The following is a 24,696-nucleotide window of genomic DNA, read 5'->3' on the forward strand; positions in this document are numbered from 1 at the left end:
TATCAAGAGTATACCACTGCACATTTTATTAAAATCGTTATAGAATTTTATGTTTAAGTCCATGGCCTTAAATTATTCCTAAAGCAACGTAGGTTCAATATGATAGATAACGCTAAATTATTTTTATGGGTATAGTACTCATAGAAGAAGCCTGTAAATTTACCCTCGACGTTAGAGTGCCACGCCTATCGCAAAGTATATGAGGATTGAGGCATTCGCCTGAGCCGGGAGCCCCCATGCCAGTGATGCCAACTCCTACAGAATGTTTGCCCCTACGACTAACTTCAAATAATTATCCCTAAATATCAATTAAAACCCATTAAATACTTCAAGCTTAATTCAAATATGTATATAAAATACATGAAAGTATTATATAATTTATACCTTGAAGTATTATAGCTTTTTGATAATTTAGTTATAACCACTTATCACGCTTGGCATTTATGGTTGGTTGGGCCTGGGACCGAAGAGTTTACTAGAAGAAGAAAAAATTATCTAGTATAAAGTACCTCCTAAATATATCCATTCCATTATTAAATCCCCAGGGAAATCTTGATTCCCCCAAGACTCCTTGGGAAGTTGACATCACTGCCTTGGGCACAAAATACAGATATTATGAGATGGCAAGCTTTAGTTGTCAAATTAACGCATAGTGCAATGCCTGTTTTTGTTGGCTCCTTTAAAAAATACTTTGGCATGGCAACTTTATAACTGTCACTTGTTTACCGGGTGTGGTGCGGCTGCGCGAAACAAGTTTGGCTTTAGTTTTTCGTAAAAGTGATGGAACCGCGTAACGAACTTACAGTTTTACGGTCGTGATCATATCATAATATCCTATTGAAATATTTTATTCTTGTATATCAGTTAGGAGTCAGCAGCTTTTGTGTGCGAGAAAACTCAAAGCTTGCCGTTTCCATGGGCGTTAACTTGTTAAATAATAAGTAAGTTATTGAATTATTATTAAGGTTAATCGCGTCTTAAACTTTATAATTCTGCCCCATATACGGTTTATTATGAATAAATCCCTGTTAATTTAATTCTCAACAAGTGGCTATTCGATATTTGTCTTTCAAGGAAAGGGCTGCCAAGCTGTAAACAAAGCAATTTTAAACTTTTAAGAGATGTTTAAATGATTTAGAATTCTATTTTTATTTGATATTTTGTAATTAAACATGTTTCTGACAGATCGTACTTCACCTAACTATTCAATAGTTGTAAAGTAGCAGTAGTAATGAGTACATTATGATATTTTATTTATAGCTCAAATTCGTAATAGTATAAAATTAATTCTAATACAACCCCTAATTATTTGTTAAAGTTGCTGTAAAATTTAAAATTAATACTACCTTATTGAAACCTGATACATTTCTTCACACATTTAAAATATTACAATGTTTACAGGTCAGGTTAATAGTCTGAAGTATGAATCTCTCTATTAAGATTGCAATACACATAAGTATATTCGCACAAATATGTTCTGGGCAGGATTATGGCACTCAAACATATAATACGGATTCTGCAAACCCTACAAATGACTACCTCAATACCAATGACCCAAAATATGACAATCCATATGATCCAAACAGACGGAATCAAAACCGCAAACAGTATGATAATTCATTCTCAGATAAAAGATACAGCCAGTATGATAGAAATGATTTAAATCCTTACAATCCTGATAATACTCCACGACCAGCATGGGATTCTAGCAGAACTTACAGTACATCGTTTAAAGGTGCTGAGTTGGAGCATGAAAGTGTTATCATAAATGAAGCGTAAGTACTTAAATTATTTAGTAGTAAGTATTGTGGTTTTTTTATATTAAAATCCAATATCAATTTTATTTTAATTCTATTTATATTTTTAATTCATAAAAATTCAGGGATTTAGTTTTAAGTTAGTGAAAGTATAAAATGTAAGATACAAATATTGAATCAATATCCATTCAGTTGGGTTTCATTATGTTATAATTTTTGTTACAGCACTTACTTTATTGTAGCATCTCGTATGGTCCGTCCAGGACAGATATACAAAATATCAGCTAATATCTTAAGAGCTAGACTACAGATGACAATCCGGGCATCCATCTCATGTAATGGTGTGGAACTAGCGCATGTTAGTGAAAGAGTGAAGGAAGGAGTTCTTGAGATCCTTAATTTGAGAGTATGTATACTTTTCATGTTATATTGTATGTTTTACTAACTCTCAGAATAATAAAAATAATGGCAAAACATTCCACAAGTATACAATGTGTTGAATATCCTAAGAATCTGAAACTATAAAATAATCAATTAACACAGACAAAGTTCTAGGATGATATACTCCAAAAGTATGAAAAATTAATGTGGAAATGTAATTAATGTGATTAATGTGGTTAAGATGAAGTTCCTTAAAAGGTACATTTAAATTAAAAGTAACTTAAAATTTATTTGTCATTTAAGAATAAATCAAAATACATATTTTACCAATTTCATGTATAATAACATAATATGTACCTTTTAATTAAATTAACAATCTTTTCAAAATACAAAGACAAAGTTATTACAAATATATGGTATTTACAATATTCTTAACCTTATGTAGGTAGTTATTGATAATTAGAAAATTTAAAAAGTTTGGTGCCTGTAGTAAATGTACCTTTAATTAATTCTGGCAGCATTTTCTCACTGTATTGCAATACTTTTTTTTAAGCAAGGAAAGCTGACTTTAATTCTTAGTAAAAAATACTGGCTGTACATATTAGCCTTAAATAAATTTATTTATGAAACAAATGCTGAAATACAGCCTGGCTAGACAACTAGTAATTAAGCAAGGATTTACTTTGCCTAGATCCCAGCAACATCAGTACCAGGTGATTACAAGTTGAGAGTGGAAGGTCTGTACCTAGATGATCCATTTGGTGGTAATGCCTTTGTTAATGAGACACAACTGGACTTTTCGCAGCGGTTTATGACTATATTTATTCAGATGGATAAACCAGTTTATATGCAAGGGCAGATAGGTATGTTGACATTTTTCTACTTAATTTATCTGAGAGTATATGATATTAGCCCGCGTGTTAATCCTCGTCAAATTGTTTGATGATCTAATTTTTTTTTAATAATACTACAAACTGTGATTATTTTTTTATTACTCTTTAATGTATAATATTATATGGTTTTGATATTTGTAAATATGTGAGGAACATGTATAGGCACTAACAATACAATAATTGACCTGTATAGTAGTTTTATTGTAAAAGTACATTGTCTTCACATGTAATTATTTGACTAATGTATACCAATATTGTAAATCCCATTTTAAAAGAGTAAGTGTTCATTCTTCTCACGAAACTACCTTTTGGAAGTGGCAACTAGAATAATCTTTATATTTTATTTAACATTCAAAAGTGCCATTTTAGGTGTTCTAATTGGAATAAATGACTTGTCTTGACTTGTGGTAGGTATTTGATTTTGAGCATTTAGTAATTTCATTCTTATTCGGTTTCCGAGGTTAAGTGTATGCCATTGCAAAGTGCAACACACACATTCATTTTTTGGCATTTATAATATTAGTAGTAATAATTAAAGAGTAATTGAAACTACTCCTATTATGCAAATCACAAAGTACAAACATCTTCCTCTTTTATTATTTTAATTACATCCAATCATTGTAAATTTTATTTGTATATTTAAAATTGTTGAATTGCAAACCTAACCGCTGCGTTGTTATATCTTGGTTCAATTTGTTAGTCTTCTTCCAAGAAATAGTAAATATAAATTTAATTCTACATTTCTTTATTAACGTTACTTTTAATTATAAATCTTAGATAGTTTACTTAACATCAGGTGAGCCTCCTGCCCGTTTGCCCCCTGTTCTATAAAAAAAAAAAAAGTTTTAAAATTTAATCCAGGTTAAACATTTGAATAACTGACCTAGTTGGCGGTCTCTTCTACAATGCAATCGCCTAAAGAATGTAACCCATATTAGAATACTCAAGACGTACACGACAATATTCTAGCTATTTTCTATGTTATGCAACATGCAAACTTTGCTATTAAAACTATTGCTAAGTATCCATATCTCGGTGGCGAAATAAAATAGTTTTTGTATCGGCTTTGGTATATTTTTTTAATTTGGATTTTGAGATAAGGCAGCCCATTATTTCAACATGTATTTAAGGTAGGTTAATAGATAGGTAATTTATTTTATAACAATTTTCAGTGCGATTTCGAGTGATACCCATAAATACGGAGTTGAAGGCTTTCGGAAGGTCAATCGATGTATATATTCTCGATCCCAATCGTCGCATCATGAAGAGGTGGTTGTCTAGACAGGTAATATTCACTATTGTCTAAAACATTCTATAAACTGAGTTTTTTATACTCAGACTTCTCCATAGAAAAGTCTGCTATTATACGAAGTGCTGCGAATAAATACGAACGCGATTCGAAGTTTCGTTAAATTGCTTTGGTTTGAGAGACTAAAAACCAGCTCTAATTGGGAAACACCATATTTCTCTTCTCTTTTCTTGCTATAAAGAAGATAGCTAATATGTTTTTTTAAGTAAATCAAAAATATATTGTAAATGTCAAAGTAAAAGCATAGCTTTCAACTTTAGGCTTCATTTGCTTAATATTGGAATAATTTTATAAATAGCGGATAAGCCAAATGTTGTTTCACACACAAAACTTAAATACCCATAAAACTTAAACAAAATCGGTCCAGCCGTTTAGTAGGTGTTTAATTTAAACATACACAAGATTAATATATTATGTAGTCATAAAGGCTGGAACTGCAACAAAATTTGAGAATTTTGTTTCTAAATGTAAATATATGTTTTTTACTGCACAGCAGAAGACTTAAAACTAAGCGTCTGATACGCAGTGAGCATAACTACATGAATTAAAATAATATAAATTCCTGACTCAACATTATGAGCTGTTGTAAATATTATTATTGGGCTTCACTGAATTTGTAATATTGATGAAAATCCATTTCACTGTCACAACTTTACAATATATTTACTTAAATGTAGAAATATAAAAATGTTACTAGTTCTAGAACTTTCTTGAACAGTTATTCTATACAATTCGATGAAGGAATATTAACAATAAGAAATTTATGTGCATAATGTAATTAATATTTATTTTCGAACTATTACTACCATTGACAGTAATTAAACTAGAAATATTTTACGCAAGGGGAGTTTGATTTATTTTTACACCTATAATAGTGCTGGATTGGGAATAAAAAACAATGGACGATTTGCGCATCGCATTACAATGTTAATGTTGCCATACCATTATAGAATACGTAAACGCTATTATGCTGCAATGACAAACTCATGTTTCATTTAACTTAACACCTTGTTATCTTTCAGATTATCTCGAACAATAGGGTTTCATGATTTGTTTGGAATAGGTCAGGTTTAATACATTAGGGTTATCTTTAACTTAGCAGTGAGTGTTGGCCTAGTGGCTTCAGGGTGCGACTCTCATACCTGAGGTAGTAGGTTCGATCCCCGGCTTTGCACCAATGGACTTTCTTTCTATGTGCGCATTTAACATTTGCTTGAACGGTGAAGGAAAACATCGTGAGGAAACAGATCCAAAAAGTCGACGCGTGTGTCAGGCACTGGAGACTGATCACCTACTTGCCTATTAGATTTAAAAAAATATGATTAAACAGATTCAGAATTCTGAGGCCAAGACCTAAAGAGGTTGTAGCGCCACTGATTGAATAAGATATCCAAATGATGTACTTCTTGGCTTGTGTTTATAGTAATGTTCCCCGATTTTGAATGTAAGACGAAAGCCGGTAATTAATATATTAACTACTATTATTAAAAGACACACACAATACTGCCAACACTAGTGTTGTTGTACTTGTTGGCCTAGTTGGTTTTAGTAGGTTCGATCCCCGATGTGCACCAATGCGATTTGTGCCAGAATGAAGGCTGATCAGGTACTTGTCTATGAAATAAAAATGATCATCGAAATGGGTGCAATCCGAGAGATATGTGGTTTATTATTATTAAAGAATTTATATTACCAATTTTTAAAATTTATATTATTCAAACTTCCAAAGACAATTTATGTTTTTTTTTCTCTATAGAGTAACTTTGGTACCGTGAGTCTGCAATACCAATTGTCAACCCAGCCCATATTCGGCGAGTGGTATGTGCGAGTGGAGGCGTTAGGACAGGTTGAAGAGTCCCGATTCCTGATCGAAGAATACTATCAGACCAGGTTTGAAGTAAGTAAATATTTAACAATTGTTTTTTTTATATCTCTGTACTTTTGTAATGTTTTCTGAACTCAATACTTTTAATTCCTATTTCTATATCAACTCTGGGTTAATGGTCAAAGCACATGGCGTATTACAATTTTTGAGTTCCGCGGTAACAGGTTTCGGGTTTGAAGCTACATATTTTATTAAGTCAAGAAATCTTCAATGAAAGAAAAAACATCAGGCTATGGTTTTTGATCTTTAATATTTTTTTTTAGGTGAACGTAACAATGCCAGCGTTCTTCTTCAACACGGAGCCCTATATACATGGGCGTATTATGGCCAACTATACCTCTGGAGCTCCGGTACATGGAAACCTTACGTTGAAGGCCACGCTTCGTCCCATACCCCAATATCGTCCCAGGGACTATAGGAAACAACTCGAACTTGATCCATATTCTAGAGGTCAGTTTTAAAAATAAATCTTGAAACTGATTTTCATATTTGTTTTTATAGCATTGTGAAGTATTTTTTTGTCTATATATCTATGTTTCTGTAGATAGAATATAGATTTCGTCTTATCCTTAATACACTAAATAATAATGAGTTATGTAATAGTCTTGTGATTACAAAACTTACTAAATAACTTTTATAGCGATTCCGTTATTAATACAAGATTTTCGTTCAACGTTATTGTAATTAAGTAGGATGGAAATTTAACGAATTCATTTTAGAAATTGATTTTAATCGAACAATTAATGAAAGTTTGTCTTATTCCGACTTAAATATTTAAATATGATTATTTAATACAATTTTTAGCCCGTCCAAACTACAATCCCTTCCTATACAACGAGAGTGGCTATCAACCATACGAATATGGCCAGGAAGATTATTCCCATGTGAACTATCGTGCTGGACAACCAAATCAGTTGGATCACCCCGACTGGTGGTATGACCCACAGAAGGTTGTAACCCGGCTATTTAACTTTGTGAGTATATTATATATGTATTCATATTAAATTTTAATATTCAGTAATAGAGGTTATATGTAGGTTTTTTTTATAGAACAGGGGGCAAACGGGCAGGAGGCTCACCTGATGTTAAGTGATACCGCCCATGGACACTCGATTAGAGGGCTGGCGAGTGTGCCGTGTTGAGGTTGCGAGGTTGTTGTGTACATACATCTAAAATAATAAAAAGAACGGTGGACATTTTTTATATAATGGGAATGTTTATTGATATAACCAAGTCATGCCCATAATTATTTTGCTTTGACAAGTTTAGCTATAATCGATATTTTACAGTAATTGAAACTTGTTCTTTTTTTACATTTTATTTATATGATTCAGGTTCCGTTAAATTTATGTTTAACTAATCGTTCGTCCGACTAATCGTTTTTATTTTATATTTTAAAAATGTTAGAAAAAAAGGAACTTTTATTTACACACACACGTGCACGTGAAAAAGAGTGGCGGAGAGTTCATTGCCAGTACTTCTCTTCCGTTCTACTTACTACTTCCCTTTATTTGAGAACTGGCACATGTAAAAGTAGAAGCATTGAATGTATATTTCTTTTTTTTACGTTCATAAGTGTACATTGTGTTACCCATATGAATAAATGATTTTGCGTTTGAAAACGAATCCTTAATGAATGTAATATTAATGTTGAAGAGAGTTCCTGCTTCTGGCTATATTCTCTGCGCGTATCTCCGACGATTTAGGCCAATAATAATAATAATTGCCATGCCTATATAAAACTAAGAAACCCTGAGTGAGCCGTACAGCCTTGGCTCGTACAGATGTTAGCTTTTCAAATCTTACCATTGTTATCAATGTTAACTGTGTTTTGCTTTTACCTCGATATTTTTTATATGATATGCTTATTCATAGGATGAAAAGTATCCCTTTTGGATGCCAAAACCAGATCCAATAGAGTTTGCGAATCAGGCGAATCAACCTAATTTGAATCCAAACTACAATACGTACAGTACATCGTCAACGTACAACTACTACAATAACAATTACGATCAACTGCCGTATCTGAGATTTGTAAGTATGCCCTTAGTTTTTTATATAAAAAGTTTACTATGTGTAATTGTTCTTACCGCTTGAGCGTGAAATTCTTATCCCTGAGATCGTAGGTTCGAACGCCGCTGTGCAAAAGATTTTTCTTAAAAGTTTTTTTTAAGATATGATCTTACCCGTACAGGGAAGAAAAATTTTGTAAGAAAATCGGCATGCCAGACAGAAGGCATTGCATTGTCTTTTAGTGTTCACAAATAAATACATACATAATTCTGTGTTGGTTTATTATATTTGGAATAAAAAAATAGAAAATTAGTAGGGTTACTTTAGTATATTTTAATAAAATAAACAGTCATTTTTTAATGTTTATAACATAATTATTTATCTGTTGTCTTAATAAGCTAAACATTGATTCGTTGTACCAATATAGAACTGTGGAACACTAAAATGTACTTGAAAGTAATTTCATGTTTAACCTAATTTGTTATTTTTTGAGCGTTAAATTTGTTGAATTTTAGTGTACTCTTTTGAATTGCCGCGAGACTTAAGGATTACCTTCAAAATTAAGATAATATTAGTGATATAAAAATAACTTGTTCTTCTTGTTTCATATATATATTATCACATTTGACACATTGACAACAGTAAGTTTTTTCAGTTCAACGGCACGTATGACTTCAAGTACCCAATGTCGGAGTTAGCCCAGCTGGTACCAACTCTCGATGGCATGGAGGTGATAATAACGGCATCTGTGGGAGATCCCTTCCTCAATGAAATCATAGAGGGTTACAGCATCGCGAGAATATTCAACTCATCTCTTTCTGTTACCTTTTTGGGAGGGGAATTGCAAGTGTTCAAGCCGAGTATGCCGTTTGATGTTTATGTAAGTTGTATTTTAACCTTAGATGCGTTTGCATCGCAATTCCACCGATTTTTATCGTCTCCTATTTGTAAATAAAGAAAAAATTATATCAGACATCTGAGGTCAAGGCCCATGAAAGCTCAGCTAGAGATTAAATTTAGAGATTAAATGTAGGTGGAATTAGATAATTTTAATTTAAAAAAATATTTTCTTTAAAATTTTTCTCTAAAAATATTAACACACCCGGCACCTCTATTACGGTTTCTAAGGTCTATTATAAATATATTATCAGATGGTGGTATCATACCATGATGGATCAAAACTGCCAGAGTGGCAAGCACTGGGGATATCATTAGTGGTGACAGGTCAGCTTGAGGGTAGGGGTGGAGCCCTAGAAACTTTGAGGCCCACTCTTGTACCGGGACAAAACGCTGTGTGGCACCTCAAGATGGATTTGTTTAAACTATTGCGTAAGTTTTCTTTTAATAAGTTTCATATTTACAAGGATTAATAGAGATTTCTGTGATTGGTACTTGTGTTTTACCGGTTCCTAAGACAATCATACAAAATAATGATCTAAGAAGAGCACGAACGGTGAAATTTGTCGACATAATATTATGTTTATTTTTGCTAAGAAAGATCTTTAACTTATTTTACTGTAAGTACCTTCAATAACAAGACCTATCATTATTCGATATCTGCTACAAATTAATTTACAAGTAATATATCTTGAACGCCCCTTTGAATGTATTTCTTTTTATTATGCATGATTATTATGTTTAACTACAGGTCTAGAAAATGACCCCAACTATCGCGACACCTTAGCGGGTATAACTGGAATACGTTTGAACGCACAATTGTCTGACGCAATGGGGGCGCGTGCGTCCGCCGACGTACACCTCGTAGCGCACCATTCGCCAAACCAACATCATATACGGGTGTCTACTAGTACTACTAATGCTAGAGTAAGTTCTCCTATTACAATATGTCTTAGGTAGACCGTGTCTTTCATAAGTGAAATATCAAAAATATATAAAACCTACTTGATTAAATTTAAAAAAATATAACACCACTCATTTTACTGATTTAGGATCAAGTGGAGTGAATTAATAGTTTGTAATTAAAGTATTTAATTTGTTCCTATAATTTGATTAAATATAAGCATAATTGAAATCTGTCAAAATATCTAACAACCATTGGCGGGCTTTCTAGAATTAGCACATTCTCTCTCTTGGACATGTTCTAAAATGATTTGGTTTACATTTTAAAAAAAAAAGCAAATTCTTTGTAAATCAAATATTCTGAAACGTAATTTTTTATTTATACATAGTTCATTTATTTGAGGATATCAATTGATCTGTATATTATGTAATTAGCCTTTAAAATAATAACTGTGTTATTGGTTTTAGGTGGGAGAATACATAATATTTCATGTTGAAAGTAACTTTTATATGGAAACATTCAGTTACGTGGTCATGTCTAAGGGCATAATTCTGACCAGTGGACAAGAGAATATGCAGGTTGGTTAGAACTGAAATTAAAAATTTAGGATTTAAAAATATGTACTTATATATGAAATTAAAAATTAACATCGCCTTAGAAATGTGTTGGCATTTGCAATTTTTAAATTATTCTAGTGTTTTCGTGGTTAGTTTAAAAATAATTTTAATTTGTGTTAAGCACGTTAATAAAATACTAGTATATGGTTTTGGTTCATTAGGTTATGTTGTATTTAATGAAATCACTACAAATTATTATTGTTACCGTAGACTTAATTTTAAAATACAATATTTATTTCTGGTGAAATATTGTAATTATTTCACATAAGTAAAGAAGACAGATAGTCTAAAATAAGTCGAAATTTGTCTTAATTACCTAATTTTCGAGACTTATTTGTATCACATTTCTCCTATTTTAAATGTGTTAATACATTTTAACACACAACTATCACACTTGAACCATATTTTAAACTACATGTAGGAGGATATTCTTCACATATAGCTATGCAATTGTTTTACAAGATTTCGTTTTTCCAAGTGATTTTCCAACGAGATTTTGTAATGCAGGAAGGCGTCCGTACATTCGCGGTGGTGTTGTCAGCTGAGATGGCGCCGGTCGCAACGATAGTTGTATACGCGGCACAACGACGTGCAGTCGTATTGGCAGATTCCCTGACCTTCCCGGTCAACGGAATATCTAGGAATAATGTGAGTATATAAAAAGCTTAGACAATTTTTTGTTTTGATAAGAAAAAAATTAACCCGTTTGATTAAATAATAAAAAACAAGAAAATTAGAAAATCTTTTTTGGCATTTAACATTTGCTCGAACGGTGAAGGAAAACATCGTGAGGAAACCGACATGTCTTAGACCCAAAAAGTCGAAGACGTGTGTCAGGCACCGGAGGCTGATCACCTACTAGCCTATTAAATATAAAAATAATCATGAAATAGATTCAGAAATATGAGGTCAGGACCTAAAGAGGTTGTACCGCCACTGTTTTATTTTTGTGTGTCTGGGAGTCGTCAGTGATATACACTCGCTAAAAATGATTGAGTAACTTTTGCAATTTTTAATAAGACTAGTTAAATTAGCTTTTTGTATAAATATTATGGTGTTTTTGTTTTTTAGTTCACCGTGTCAATTAATAACAGAAAGCACCGCACAGGGGAACGAGTAGAAGTAGCTATATATGGCGAACCCGGCGCGTATGTCGGTCTGTCTGGAATAGACAATGTATTTTACACGATGCAGGCTGGAAATGAACTTACGTATGCCAAGGTAACTTTTTAAAAATTAATAATGTACATTACCTTAAAGGCAAAACACACTCTTTCGCCTTTCTCCTCAAGTATCATTCGCCATCTAATTCTATCTCGTGCTCTTTGCATCCAATATTAAACCTATTGGTTAGAGGTCCTTGACAACTCCATCCCACCAACGAAGCCTCGGTCTACCGGGTTTTCTGTTGCCACCAGGTTGTGAGTTGAATAAGGACCACATTGGGGAGTTCATTAGGGCTCAGTCATCTGCCAATTGATATACATGTACCAACCACTTGAGTCTGTTGCATTAAATAAGTTATGCGTTGTTCATCAATGATGTTATAAAGTTGTTCAATGAAGCGAATACATCAACCGGGGCCAAAAATTCATCTCAGAATCTTTTGCTTGAAGATAACACTCGCTTTGAATCTAAAATTGCAAGTTTTGCTATAAACAGTAATTCCTATTATTTTTGATTAATTACTGTAATTTTAGAAAATACCCCAAATTTGATTGTTAATATGTTTTAAGGTAATATCAAAAATGTCCCAATTCGACGAATCAACAAACGGTACGTTCGCGTATACGTGGCGTTCGCACTTTGGTGACGCCGACGAACTCGTATACTTTCCATCAACAAGCTTTGGTATCGATGCAAATAGGACACTCGAGTGAGTATTATTTATTGCTATGTAACATTTTATATGAATAAAGTAATTTCAGGCTTTAAATATAGTGAGAACTAACGTATAAATATAATTATTTAAATAATTTTGTGTTGAGCTAACTTAATCTTTGGTCAGGTATAGAAATTTGTAACATCTGTAATTTTGCGATTTTCATCATTGCTAATTTTTTAGACACAAAATCTAAAGTAAATATTAAATATTTTATGTTAATACCTATTATAGGAATTTCTGTTAGTTGGGCTCGCTAAAGCATTTGCTGCGATAAACGGTGGCGAACAGCTGGGAAATATTAGATGTTTTTTATCGATTAAGAAAAAAAATACATATATATATATATATATATATATATATATATATAAATGTATTTATATTGTTTCATTTATTTATTTATTTATCCTTTATTGCCTTATAAAAAAACACACATGACAAAAAAAAACAGTTACAAAAGATATAAGACAAAGGGCGGCCTTATCGCTTACAAGCGATTTCTTCCAACAAAAAAAACTAAAAACTTAAAACAAGCTATTAGTCTTCACTTCTTTACTTCATTGCTATTAGTCTACATATATGTTTCCTTTTTACTAGGTACTCAGGTCTAGTCGTATTCAGTGATGTAATGGTGCCACGCCGACATAGTAACTGCAATGCCACTATGGGAATGGCTGAATGTTTGGACGGCAATTGCTTTCCCGTGGAAAAACGATGCGACGGCGTCGTCGACTGTTCCGATCGAACCGATGAGTCTCATTGTAAGTTTTAAAAGCTATTATTTAGGTTTTGAGTGAAAAAAAATACAATTTATTTGTAGTACTAATCTAATAAAAATAGCTAAACTAGTTTAAATAGGGTTTGTTAATTAAAATATTTAAAAAAAAAAACTTTCAAAGTTTATCGATTTTTCTTACTGCATGCAATTCAATTGTAAGTCTATGTGTAGTCTACACAGAGAAATGTATAGCCCAATTATATTCTTAGGCCCCCGAGACAACTCCTTCGAGCTGAGCCATTTCCGAAAATTCCGATTTAATCGAGTTCAGCGACAATACGATAATGTGTGGATGTGGCGGGACGTGAATATCGGACCCCACGGTCGATACGTATTCACCCTCGATGTTCCCCAAGTTCCTGCCCATTGGACTGTGTCCGCCTTCAGTATGTCCCCATCAATGGGACTTGGCATGACTGTGACGCCGACGCATGTGAGTATTAGTTAATACAATAAAATATAATTTTAAATCGGCGCTTAGATTTACGTTTTATATGGGAAATAGTTCCAAGGGACTTTTGTTTGGAAATATTTAACATTTTTAAAAGTAAACGTTATGTATGTAAGTATATTTGATCTTCTGTATTTTTATATTTTGACGCATATAAAGATGCGCGATAAACAAAGAAGAATCTTGTACTGCTGTTTCTGAAATTAATCAATCAATCAATTAATCATTGCATACATATTATACATATTCTCACATTTGTAATTGACAAAAATATGAAATAGATAAATTATAGAACATTTAATAATTTTTTATAAAAATAGGTAAAATTTAAGAAGAAAATTCTAAGTAAACTTATGTACTTAATAAAAGTTTTTGTATTAGTATCCAGCATTATTACCTTTGTATCCTTCATTTTGAAGAGTATATGCCTAAAATCTAAATTCATTTTTTTTGTGTAATTTCACAGTACGAAGGCATCCTACCGTTCTTCATAAAGGTGGAAGGACCCGACGAGTCACGCCAGGGTGAACAGCTAGGTCTCCGTGTCGTTGTCTTCAACTACCAACAACAGGACATTGAGGCCGTCGTCGTATTGGCCTCTTCACCGGACTACATGTTTGTACACGTCGAGGAAAATGGTATCGTAAGTAGCTTTTATAAATTACTATAATATAATACATACTAAAACGTATATTGTTGCCATATATAAGTATATTTGTATAAGTGTAACCTATTGTAAATGCGTCCAGTATGTTTGTTTTGTGTTTTATTTTTGACTTTGTTTTTATTATAAGGATGTTTCTGTTTGGTTTACGAATAAATAAATAAATAAATATAGCTTGCTAACTTTTCCGGCAACGCACTCGTGAGCCCTCTGGCATTGAGAGTGTCCATGGGCGGCGGTATCACTTAACATCAGGTGAGCCTCCTGCCCGTTTGCCCCCTGTTCTATATAAATAAAATAACTGGACTGGATTGTAAAATGTGTATTCAAATTTAAATGTAATAAATGACGGGGGTAAAATTCTTGACGAAAGACGGATTCTTAAATATGACTTGAATTTTTACAGCCAATATCTACCAAAATCCCGATTTTGAATGTTTGAATTATGGTGTTCTCATGTATTCAATAAACGTGGATATATCGTGGTATAAGAAGAATGTTGTTCATACCTGTTATTAAACCCAGGTATGAACATAATTCTTCTTTAAATTATTGGCTGATCAGAAAAAACGGTGAAAATATTTTAAAAATTATTTTTATACTCACAGGTTCGTTCATACAATCCGCGTACGTCTTTCGGCGAGCACCAATTCTTCGTATACATAATAGCAGGAGACGCGGCTACCGTTCACATCCCAATCGTTCCGGCGCGTCTTGGAACCATACATATCAACATACATGCGGCCACTCTGCATGGAATACATCGGGCCACTAAGACCATACGAGTTGAGGTAATTAGAACCCGCTTAAAAACAATGAATTTGCTAGTTAAATAATAGTATTTAAAGCTTGATTCGTGTATTGTCTTTACTCAATTTTCTATAACTAAAAATTTTATATTTTGTCACGAAAAAAAAAAAAAAAAAAACATTTAGTAAAATGTGTGTTCGTAAATTCTAAAGATTTATTATCCATTTTTCAATTATAATATCGTTCTTTTTTTTTAGATTGTAGAGAACAAATTTTTTAAAACAAATTTCTAAATTTAATTCATATCACTAAGTGCACTGGTACGCACGCATACGCTAGAATCAAGCAAGATCAGTTTTTGTGGTTGCGTGCGAGTGATGATAAAGTTTCAAAAAAAAAATAATTCGAAATGAAATAAATCTATGAGAATATTAAGATAATTATAATTAATAAATATATTTAATTTTATAACATTTATTTGACTGATAAAAGCTCGCGTTTGTATAACGCTAAACGTTGACTTTATAGCACTCGATACGTCGAGCCAAGTAAATGTGATACATCATCAGAAATCTGAGACCAAGAATTGTAGCGCACTGGTTATTTGCGCAATGTGTGTATAGAGTATCTAATGTAAGTACTGATATTTTTCAGGCGGACGGTCTCCCCCAATATCGGCATCAGTCCGTACTCTTAGACCTTTCGAATCGTGCGTACGTATTCCAGTACATGCACGTAAACGTAACGGAGACGCCGATAATTCCATATGAAGTGGATCGGTACTACGTGTTTGGGTCTAATAAGGCCACAATATCGATAGTTGGTGACGTCGTAGGACCGTTATTCCCAACTATGCCGGTTAATGCAACCAGTCTACTGGATTTGCCTATGGTAAGTGATTGGACATGTTTTTATATATATATAAAAGTAAGACAATTACTGCAAGTAATTAATATTTTATTCAACCCTGAGGAAATATTGATGAAATATTAAAATATAGTGTAACTTGATTGTTTAGTATATAAGTTTTTTTCGATGTCAGTGGGAAGCTGGATTCACACTATGTCACTATGTACGGTTATAACGCCTTAAGTGTGGAGATATATTCTTAATTTATTTATTTTTTGACTGATGAATTACTAATATCCAAACATATTCAACATAACACACGTTAGGTCTGTAAGTCTAGGGTTTCCAACTATCGTAAATTCGAAATATTAACGTGTTTAATATAAAAGGGGTGCCGCTTCAGAATGAGCCTAAAATACTAAAATTAAGACGATCCGATGACGACTGTATTTCCTTCCTGTAATCAGTGATAAAATTACTTAAATTCGCGACTCACTCGGTCCTTATTTTATATTCTGTGAAATTTATCTTTTACTATATAATTAGTTACGTTAAGGAATAAATACCTTGATTTTTATTTATTAGATATACGAACGTCCGCAATAAATTTTTTTTATGATACAGGAATCCGGTGAACAGAATATGTTCAGTTTCGCGGCAAACATGTACTTGACACTATATATGCGTCTGATCAACCAAAGGAACAGAACTCTTGAGAAGGAGGCATTTGAGCACATGAATGTGCTTTATCAGCGGCAAATGTCTTACATGAAGCTCGATGGATCTTTCTCGCTGTTCAGAAGTGACTGGTGAGTCAACACCGCCTATCTGCCTGTATATGTACATATCTGCCTTTGTCCATATAGTTATTATTATTTTTCTATCTTAGACATTAAATCAAATTATATATTACAATTTAAAAAACCGTTTAAGAACTGGCTTCTGAACACACCATTACATGTATATTTTTTTTTGACGTTCATAAGTGTACATTATGTTACCTACATGAATAAATGATTTTTGATTTTGATTTTTTTGATTTTGACACCGTAAGCAGTTGGAAATGCTTCTGAGACCTAATATGTTACACATTACACTTACTAATTCACTCGCATGCACCCACACACTCACTCAAGAACCCACACACTCAGGCGTGTCGACGTTCGTTTGTTTTCTATAGGCTAGAATAAGCCTGATATTTCGTGTCTAAAAAGAGACGGTTTCCTCACAAAGTTTTCCTTTCACGTACAAGCGTACGTACAAGAGTTTATCGGCGCACACGGGTTCGAACCTACGACCTAAGGAGTGAAAGTTGCACGCTCAAGCCACGTGGCTAACACTGCTGCAACACGAAAGAAAAGAAATCGATAAAAAATAATTTATAATCAATTATGTAATTCGGCAGTATTGTGTGGTAGTGTGAAATCGAGGGTGTGTATGTGTGTAAAGTGTTAAATAGAAACGGTTAAACTAAATTTTTAATAACAAAATCTTAATCTAGTCTATTGCTTTTTGTGTTTGTGTTAACACAGTACAGTAGATGTTATCTATAAAGTATTTTTTATTCAACATTAAAATTGGTTTATTTGTTAACTTTAGGAACCAATCCGCGTCCAGCGTTTGGCTGACTTCGTTCTGTTCCAAGATATTTCAAGAAGCGTCATTCAACGAGTGGGAGAACTTCATCTATATTGATCCTAATGTAAGTTATTAAATAAAATAAATTTAAAAAAAAACATTTATTTCCGGTCAATTAAGAAGTCCATATGTTGTTAGTATAGTAAAACTTATAACTATGTTAGTAAAATTATTAAAAATATTTAATTCATTAGTCTACGTTGATTTGAGACACCCGGTACATGAGCATGTATGAACCCAGTGTCTCAAAACAGCACATTCAGGCTTATTTACTATAACCATAATAATGTGACTTACTAACGAAGTGACTTCTATTTATTCTTGATTTGTTTACTCGATACTTCTATTGATTCTTTTTTTTACCTACCCATATCATTTCTTTGTTGCCCATATAGCAGACATTTCTAATAAGCCGTACGTCAAAACGTTCATGTTTTTTTGTACGCCCATAATAAGTCATGGGATACATTGAAAATTGAAAAAAATAAGTTTGTTAAAAAAATATTTTTTTTATGTCAGAGGAATTCTTGTCTCAGGATAGTCGCGATATTAGTTTTTTAGCTTACTTTAGGAACGTTTATTAAGGAAACTAAACAGATACATCTCTATAGTAAAAAAATAATAGGAAAACATAAAATAAATATATTGGACATATCCACAAAAAAATACTCGTTAAAAATTATAAATTAGGAGAATAACATACTAAAGCTATAATAAAGAAGAATAATAAAAGCCTTAGGATATTAATAGTTTTAACTTATTCTTAAATTAATCAGTAGAGGAGTGCAAAAGGATCGATATTAGGTAGGGTCTAAATACACATTAATACTAAAACATTATCCACTCCTAACAATTCCACATAAAGGTTAAACACAGGTTAAACTGATAACCTCCTTCTTTGAAGTGGGTAAAAAATAAGACTATGATTTAGAGTTCAAATATGATACATAGATATCTCTTTACAGGTGATATCTTTGGCCGTATCGTGGGTTTTGGAACATCAGAGCCCTGAAGGTGCGTTTTATGAGACAACATGGCTTCCAGACCGCAATGCTAATACAACTATAACGGTGCCAATGGAGAGTACGCTATATCGGGAGTATGGTGCACAGCTTATGGGCGAAACGGTAAGGATTCATTAATCATAGATTATAAATTACGGTATAAGTATTCTGATGTTTGAGAGCACAGGTATTTAATAGACTGCCTGTGTTGAGGGGCGTCACAGTCGGCGTCTTCAAGAAAATATTCGTCCTTCTTTATGACTGACAATATTATAGATTTGTTGAATTTCTTCTATTTATCATTGTTGTTGTTTTTTTTATGTGTTGTGTAAGTTCGCGCAAAGAATTTAAGTACAAGCTAAAAAAATAGTTATAACAGAAATATTTTATAACCATATCTTCTAAAACTTTGTATGAATGATTTTTTATAAGGTTCTTGAAGTCTTTTAAAAAAATCGTATGTGAATTAAATATGGGAATTCGGAAAAACTGATCACTTAATAACAATTATTCCCCCAAATTTATTTATATTGGCGCTGTCTATTATAAATTGCTACCATTACTGAAGAGAAAAGTTACTACTCCTCATACAAAAATTGAGATTGTATAAGTTTATTTTAATATATTTTGCCTATAGGTGAACAATTCAATAGTACTACAGCGAAATATATCGTTGACGGCCCAAGTTGTTATAACCCTGGAGTCTGTTAAAAATCTCAAGGACATTGGAGTGAGAGAGGTTAGTACATTTATTATTATGACTGGTCTTTTTGTTGTTAATAATTTATTGATACCCTAATGACAAAAACACAACTAATGATCACATAATGCTGTGAATTGTCATACAAAAAGTTAAGAACCAAACAGTTATTCTTCACTCCTACACATAGCTTGAGATAGTTCAGAATATTATACATAAATCCAATTTCGTTACAAAAAATTCTTGATAACAGATCATACAAGATCAGCATCATCAATGCCTAACCAGCATTTATCTTACGTTTTACTGGCTTCGAACACCTATTGTTATTTCATTCATTATCACCTATATAATCAATTTGTGATTATTTACAATTGACACACATGCTTTGTGATCGTAGTATTTTTTCAAGTGCTTAAATGTGTCTGTTAGTGTGTGTTAATAAATTTTGTTTAATATTTTTCTAGGGTCTTAGTGCCCAAGTAGCGACAGCCCAACAGCGGGGTATTGCCTGGCTTGAGCGCCATTTACGTCTATTAAGCGAATGGTCGGAACCCTACGCGCTCGCGATCACCGCGTACGCGCTCGCGTGCGCAAAGGCACCTAGTGCCGAACACGCGTACAGGTTGTTGAAGAGGCGGCAAAGATCCGAGGGTAAGTATCATTATATTAATGATATAGGGGTAATATATTTTCTAGATTATTCTGTAAGTTTTTACTTCAAGAAATAACAAACAATGTGGAATAAAAGTGAATATTTTTGACCGACTTACAAAATGGTGGTTATTAATTTGATAATGGATCATATTTAATTTAATTGGATAACATTTCAGTTTGATTTAGGCTTCCAAGTATGTCTCCTAATTGAAAAGTGTAAGGTATTTTCCACCAATTTTGTGAAATGTACGGTCCTGATTATTATTTAAATTTGAACAAATAAATATTCTAATTTAAGGAATGGTTAGATTTTCATAATCAGATCATAGCTTTTGTAACCAGTAAAATATTGAGGGTTGTTTTTTTTTTAATTTTAAATCATCTCAATCTGCCAATAGCAAATGGAGCAGATAGATTTCGACATATGTTTCATAATTTTCTGTGAGTCAGAAATGACTGCAGTCAGAGATAATAGTAAGAATAGATTAGAGATAATAGTTCAGTTAATAAATAATTTCAACCTCTCTTTTCATCTAAAGTATCTACAATATTACCGATATCTTCAATAGTATACTCTAAATTCTTATAAACAATCTTCACATTACCCCAGGTGGTCTGGTATATTGGGGCAAGGAGCCGGTCCCTCAACCTCCGTACAAGATGGAGAATCAGAAGCCATTCCTTTTGCCAAGACTGCCGTACAAGTATGACTCCAATAATATAGCCACAACAGCGTATGCCCTGATGGCATGCATGGATCATCAGGTAATAATAGCTTTTGACTTAAATTATTATATTTTTTATTTTACAAAATATTAAATCATAATATATTTTTAAAGATCTGGTAAGATGCTGTAGCGGGTCACACTACTTTTTATAATTTTAATTATATATGTGTGTTTATAAAGTGACGTCATTGATTGTGACTCGACAATTTCGACGTTTTCCATATAACGAAAGAAAATATATAGTTTAAACTGTAGTTTTTATTATTATATTTTCATAAATATAATACATGCCACTATAATAGAACCGTGCAGACCGCAAATGCTATGAGGGACGGTGTTAAAAAAATTATATGAGGCGTGACAAATTTATAGATACTGAAAGTCGGGTTCAAATTTTAAAGTAGATAATATATTGCAGGATAACAATGAACAAATAGTGATGTGGCTCAATTCGCAGAGATTGAAAGATGGTGGATGGGCATCTACACAGGTATGTGTGTTATACTTTATAAAAATATATACGCGTAAAACGATTTTATATATAAAAATGCATGATACGGGAGGGTAAATACTGTCTATATTCTATTAACAAAATTACTGAACTAACGCTTGAAACCGTTATTCTCGAAGATTCTTTTTTGGTCATTAGCAACAATTAAAAAAAAGTTGTGGTACAGCCTGTTAGGTCTGAGCCTCGGATGGGTTATTGTTTCATCCCAATTATTACTTTTGAAATGATCAGCCTCCTCTATATGACTCATGCCGTCGACTTTTTGGGTCTAAGGCGAGCCGGTTTCCTGACGATGTTTCCCTTCACCATAGACAATACATTGGTGCACAGCCGGCTTGAACCAACACTGCTCTAAACTACGATAACTTTATAAAATTCTATACAATTTTACAGGATACATACATAGCTCTACGTGCACTCATAGAGTATACGAACCGGAAGCGTCTACGTGACGTAAGCTCGTTGACGTTAACTGTGGACGCTGTGGCTTTGAATGGGACTACGAAGACATTGCACGTCGATAATAATAACTTGGCTGTTATGCAGAGTATTGAGGTATGTAGTTAAAATATGGATTTTACTTGAAAACCGGGTTTAAACGCAATTTTCTACTACACATTTTTTGTCATGTGTTTAGCGCGACTGCCAATTGAATATTCCAAATAATTCCCAATATGGCAACACATCTATAGACTAATAATAATTAATAGTTATCTGTCTTAAAACTTTTTTTTTTTTAACGATCTTTTGATGGTAAATTTTACCCCCTAGATTCCATCAGCATGGGGCACAGTGAAGGTGACAGCTCGTGGGGCAGGATATGCCATTCTGCAAATGTCAGTGCAGTACAACGTGGACGTACCAAGGTTCCAGACGGCGCCACCGGTACAGTCGTACTCGTTACTTGCGCACGCGCAGTATTACGGAAGGAATCAGTCTCATATTGATTATCAGACGTGTGCCAGGTATATTAATAAATTATTTAGTCACTTATTTATGCATATTACGCTAAAATGTATATTTATTAAAATATATGAACAATATGAATACTTAATAAATGATGATGTTAGTATGAAACAATATTCTAGGTATAGGTAGATACATATTTTATTTATAATATATGTGATTGTATATATATAACTATGCTACCTTCTTTATTTATATTTTACTTTTTTATTTGCACATGTATGGCTTTGCGGCGGTCTCACTTAAAACGCGTTTATTGCGTCGCTAGCAAAAATATACAACTCTTTCTTCAATTTTTATATAGAAGTTATATCGATGCATATAAAAAAGTTTGTTTTTGCAGTTGGACGTTGCTTGAGGAATCACCCCGTTCTGGTATGTCAGTGATGGAGGTTCGAATCCCGACGGGATACATGATTCAGCAACAGCGTTTAGACGCCTACGTACTATCCCGTAAAGTCAGGACGCTGCAACGAGCAAAATATACGCCAACAAAATTACTGTTCTTCTTTGACTATGTAAGTACTATTTAAAATAAAAAAACTCCATTGGAATAAAATAATAATTTAAATATATGTCTCGTAACAATTAAACTATTATTAATTTCTAAAGATATAAAAATATTTTTTGTGAAAGCCAAGAACAAATTGTGAATCTGTATTTTTTTTAGTTGGACCACGAAACGACTTGTGTAAACTTCACAATAGAGCGGTGGTATCCAGTGGCCAACATGTCGCGGTACTTGCCCATAAGGGTCTACGATTATTACTCACCCGGTATGTTTTTTCAAGTTTCTTTTGTATCATAATCTATCTCATATTGATTAATACTATAAAATAATGAAAACAAAATATAATCATTTAGTTAGGAAAAGGCTATATGGAGTTTCTTTGTTTCCATTGTTGTCGATTTTTGGGTTTTAAGACCTATATATCTTGGATACGATATATATCGAGCACCTACAAAGAGATGGCAGAATACAAAATACCATCCGTATCACCTAGACGTCCGTGGTGTCACAACTAAGCGATTCTTAAGGCAATTTCTGCCGCGCACCACCACTTTGTGGAACCAGCTGCCGACTGAAGTATTTTCGAACCAATTCCACTTAGGGTCCTTCAAGAAACGAGCGTACCAATTCTTAAAAGGCCGACAGCGCGCTTGCGAGCCTTCTGGCAGTGCCAGTGTCCATGGGCGGCGGTGTCACTTAGCATCAGGTGAGCCTCCTGCTCGTTTGCCTCCTGTTATATAAAAAATAATAAACAAACAAACAAAAACAAAAATATCTTTATTCATATAGGTAAACAAGTACACTTATGAACATCAAAAAAAATAAATTATTTGTGAATTTACATTTACTGCCAGTTCTCAAATCAAGGGCGTAGAAACGGAAGAGAAGAAATGGCAATAAACTCTCCGCCACTCTTTTTAATCGTCAAGTTTTAGTGCCACAAATCAAGGCTAAGCCAAGTTTTATGTAAGTTAATGTTGATTGTGACTTACAGAACGGTTCAACGAGACGATATTCGACGCCTTACCAACATATTTATTGAACATATGTGAAGTTTGTGGATCATCACAGTGTCCGTACTGTGCTGTTTATAACACAGCCTTACGTATTGCTGTCACACCTGCTTTGGTACTACTCATGGTTGCAGCTAGATACATCACATATAGGGTGTTCACGTAACATGTGCAATTTTTTTACTTTTAAAATGGTCCATTGAAGAAAAATTAATGAATTATTGGCCCTTTTTTAACAGACTAACAAGTTCAATGACAAAACAAATTATTACTATTTTATATTAAATCTATATAAAAAATATTGTGATTTACCAGTTCTATGACTGTCATCCCTAAAAATACATAAATTGTAAGAATTAATTAAATAAAGCATTAAAAGCAAAAATAAATATTATCAGCATGAGACTTGACCATTTTGTAATAATTTGCAGATAAGATGAGAACACTGTGTGTAACACAGAATGTTCACTGCCATGTTTTGCTACAGAAATTTCAAATATCCTATATTTTATCTGCTGATATTATATGTTTGAGTTAAAAAACAATTATATGTGCAATCATTTTGACATACAAATATTTTACTTAAGATAAACAACATTAATTAAATACTATTTGTATATATATTTTTTATACCACCGGCTAGGATTTCTTTTTCTCTTTTGTGCTATTAACTGGTTGTATTATAGCAAATTCTTAAAACTTTTTAGTTTAAAAATATCCATTCCAAGTAGATTAAGTATTATAGTGTGCATCAAAGCAATATGTTAACATACACACAAATATATAGAAATGCCCTATTGAGCTTCATGTTACTCTTATATAGACATCATAATATTTAGCAGTGAGACATGTTGCCTAATTATCATTTATTTTCTTGTGATTTTTATAAGCTCAGCTCATATTAGTGTCCAGCAAATAAATTGAATTCTTAATCTAGA

The 24,696-nt window shown here is 32.8% G+C and overlaps 1 protein-coding gene across 1 annotated transcript; it reads left to right on the forward strand.

The window, feature by feature from the left end:
* Positions 1-684: 684 nt before the first annotated feature.
* LOC110996298 (CD109 antigen) lies at positions 685-24,523 on the forward strand. Its single transcript, XM_022263898.2, has 33 exons — positions 685-941; positions 1,402-1,775; positions 1,983-2,163; positions 2,830-3,001; positions 4,204-4,316; positions 6,097-6,237; positions 6,489-6,675; positions 7,030-7,199; positions 8,101-8,259; positions 8,894-9,118; positions 9,390-9,567; positions 9,887-10,062; positions 10,507-10,617; positions 11,164-11,304; positions 11,728-11,877; positions 12,393-12,532; positions 13,136-13,299; positions 13,526-13,749; positions 14,234-14,410; positions 15,040-15,222; positions 15,836-16,072; positions 16,655-16,839; positions 17,630-17,732; positions 18,634-18,795; positions 19,310-19,411; positions 19,840-20,026; positions 20,640-20,794; positions 21,176-21,247; positions 21,662-21,823; positions 22,040-22,233; positions 22,578-22,752; positions 22,905-23,010; positions 23,740-24,523. The coding sequence occupies exons 2-33, from the start codon at positions 1,423-1,425 to the stop codon at positions 23,922-23,924; spliced, it is 5,370 nt and encodes a 1,789-aa protein (XP_022119590.2). The 5' UTR covers positions 685-941; positions 1,402-1,422; the 3' UTR covers positions 23,925-24,523.
* The last annotated feature ends 173 nt before the right edge of the window (positions 24,524-24,696 follow it).

This window comes from Pieris rapae, chromosome 1 (genome assembly GCF_905147795.1).
Source record: "Pieris rapae chromosome 1, ilPieRapa1.1, whole genome shotgun sequence".
Classification (NCBI taxonomy): Eukaryota; Metazoa; Arthropoda; class Insecta; order Lepidoptera; family Pieridae; genus Pieris; species Pieris rapae.

Bases quoted from the DNA above. Each gene is read 5' to 3' on its own strand.
- LOC110996298 (XM_022263898.2), top strand. From the start codon at position 1,423: ATGAATCTCTCTATTAAGATTGCAATACACATAAGTATATTCGCACAA. The intron at 15,223-15,835 runs GTAATTAGAACC...GATATTTTTCAG, and splicing joins CTAAGACCATACGAGTTGAG to GCGGACGGTCTCCCCCAATA. The intron at 19,412-19,839 runs GTTAGTACATTT...ATATTTTTCTAG, and splicing joins AGGACATTGGAGTGAGAGAG to GGTCTTAGTGCCCAAGTAGC.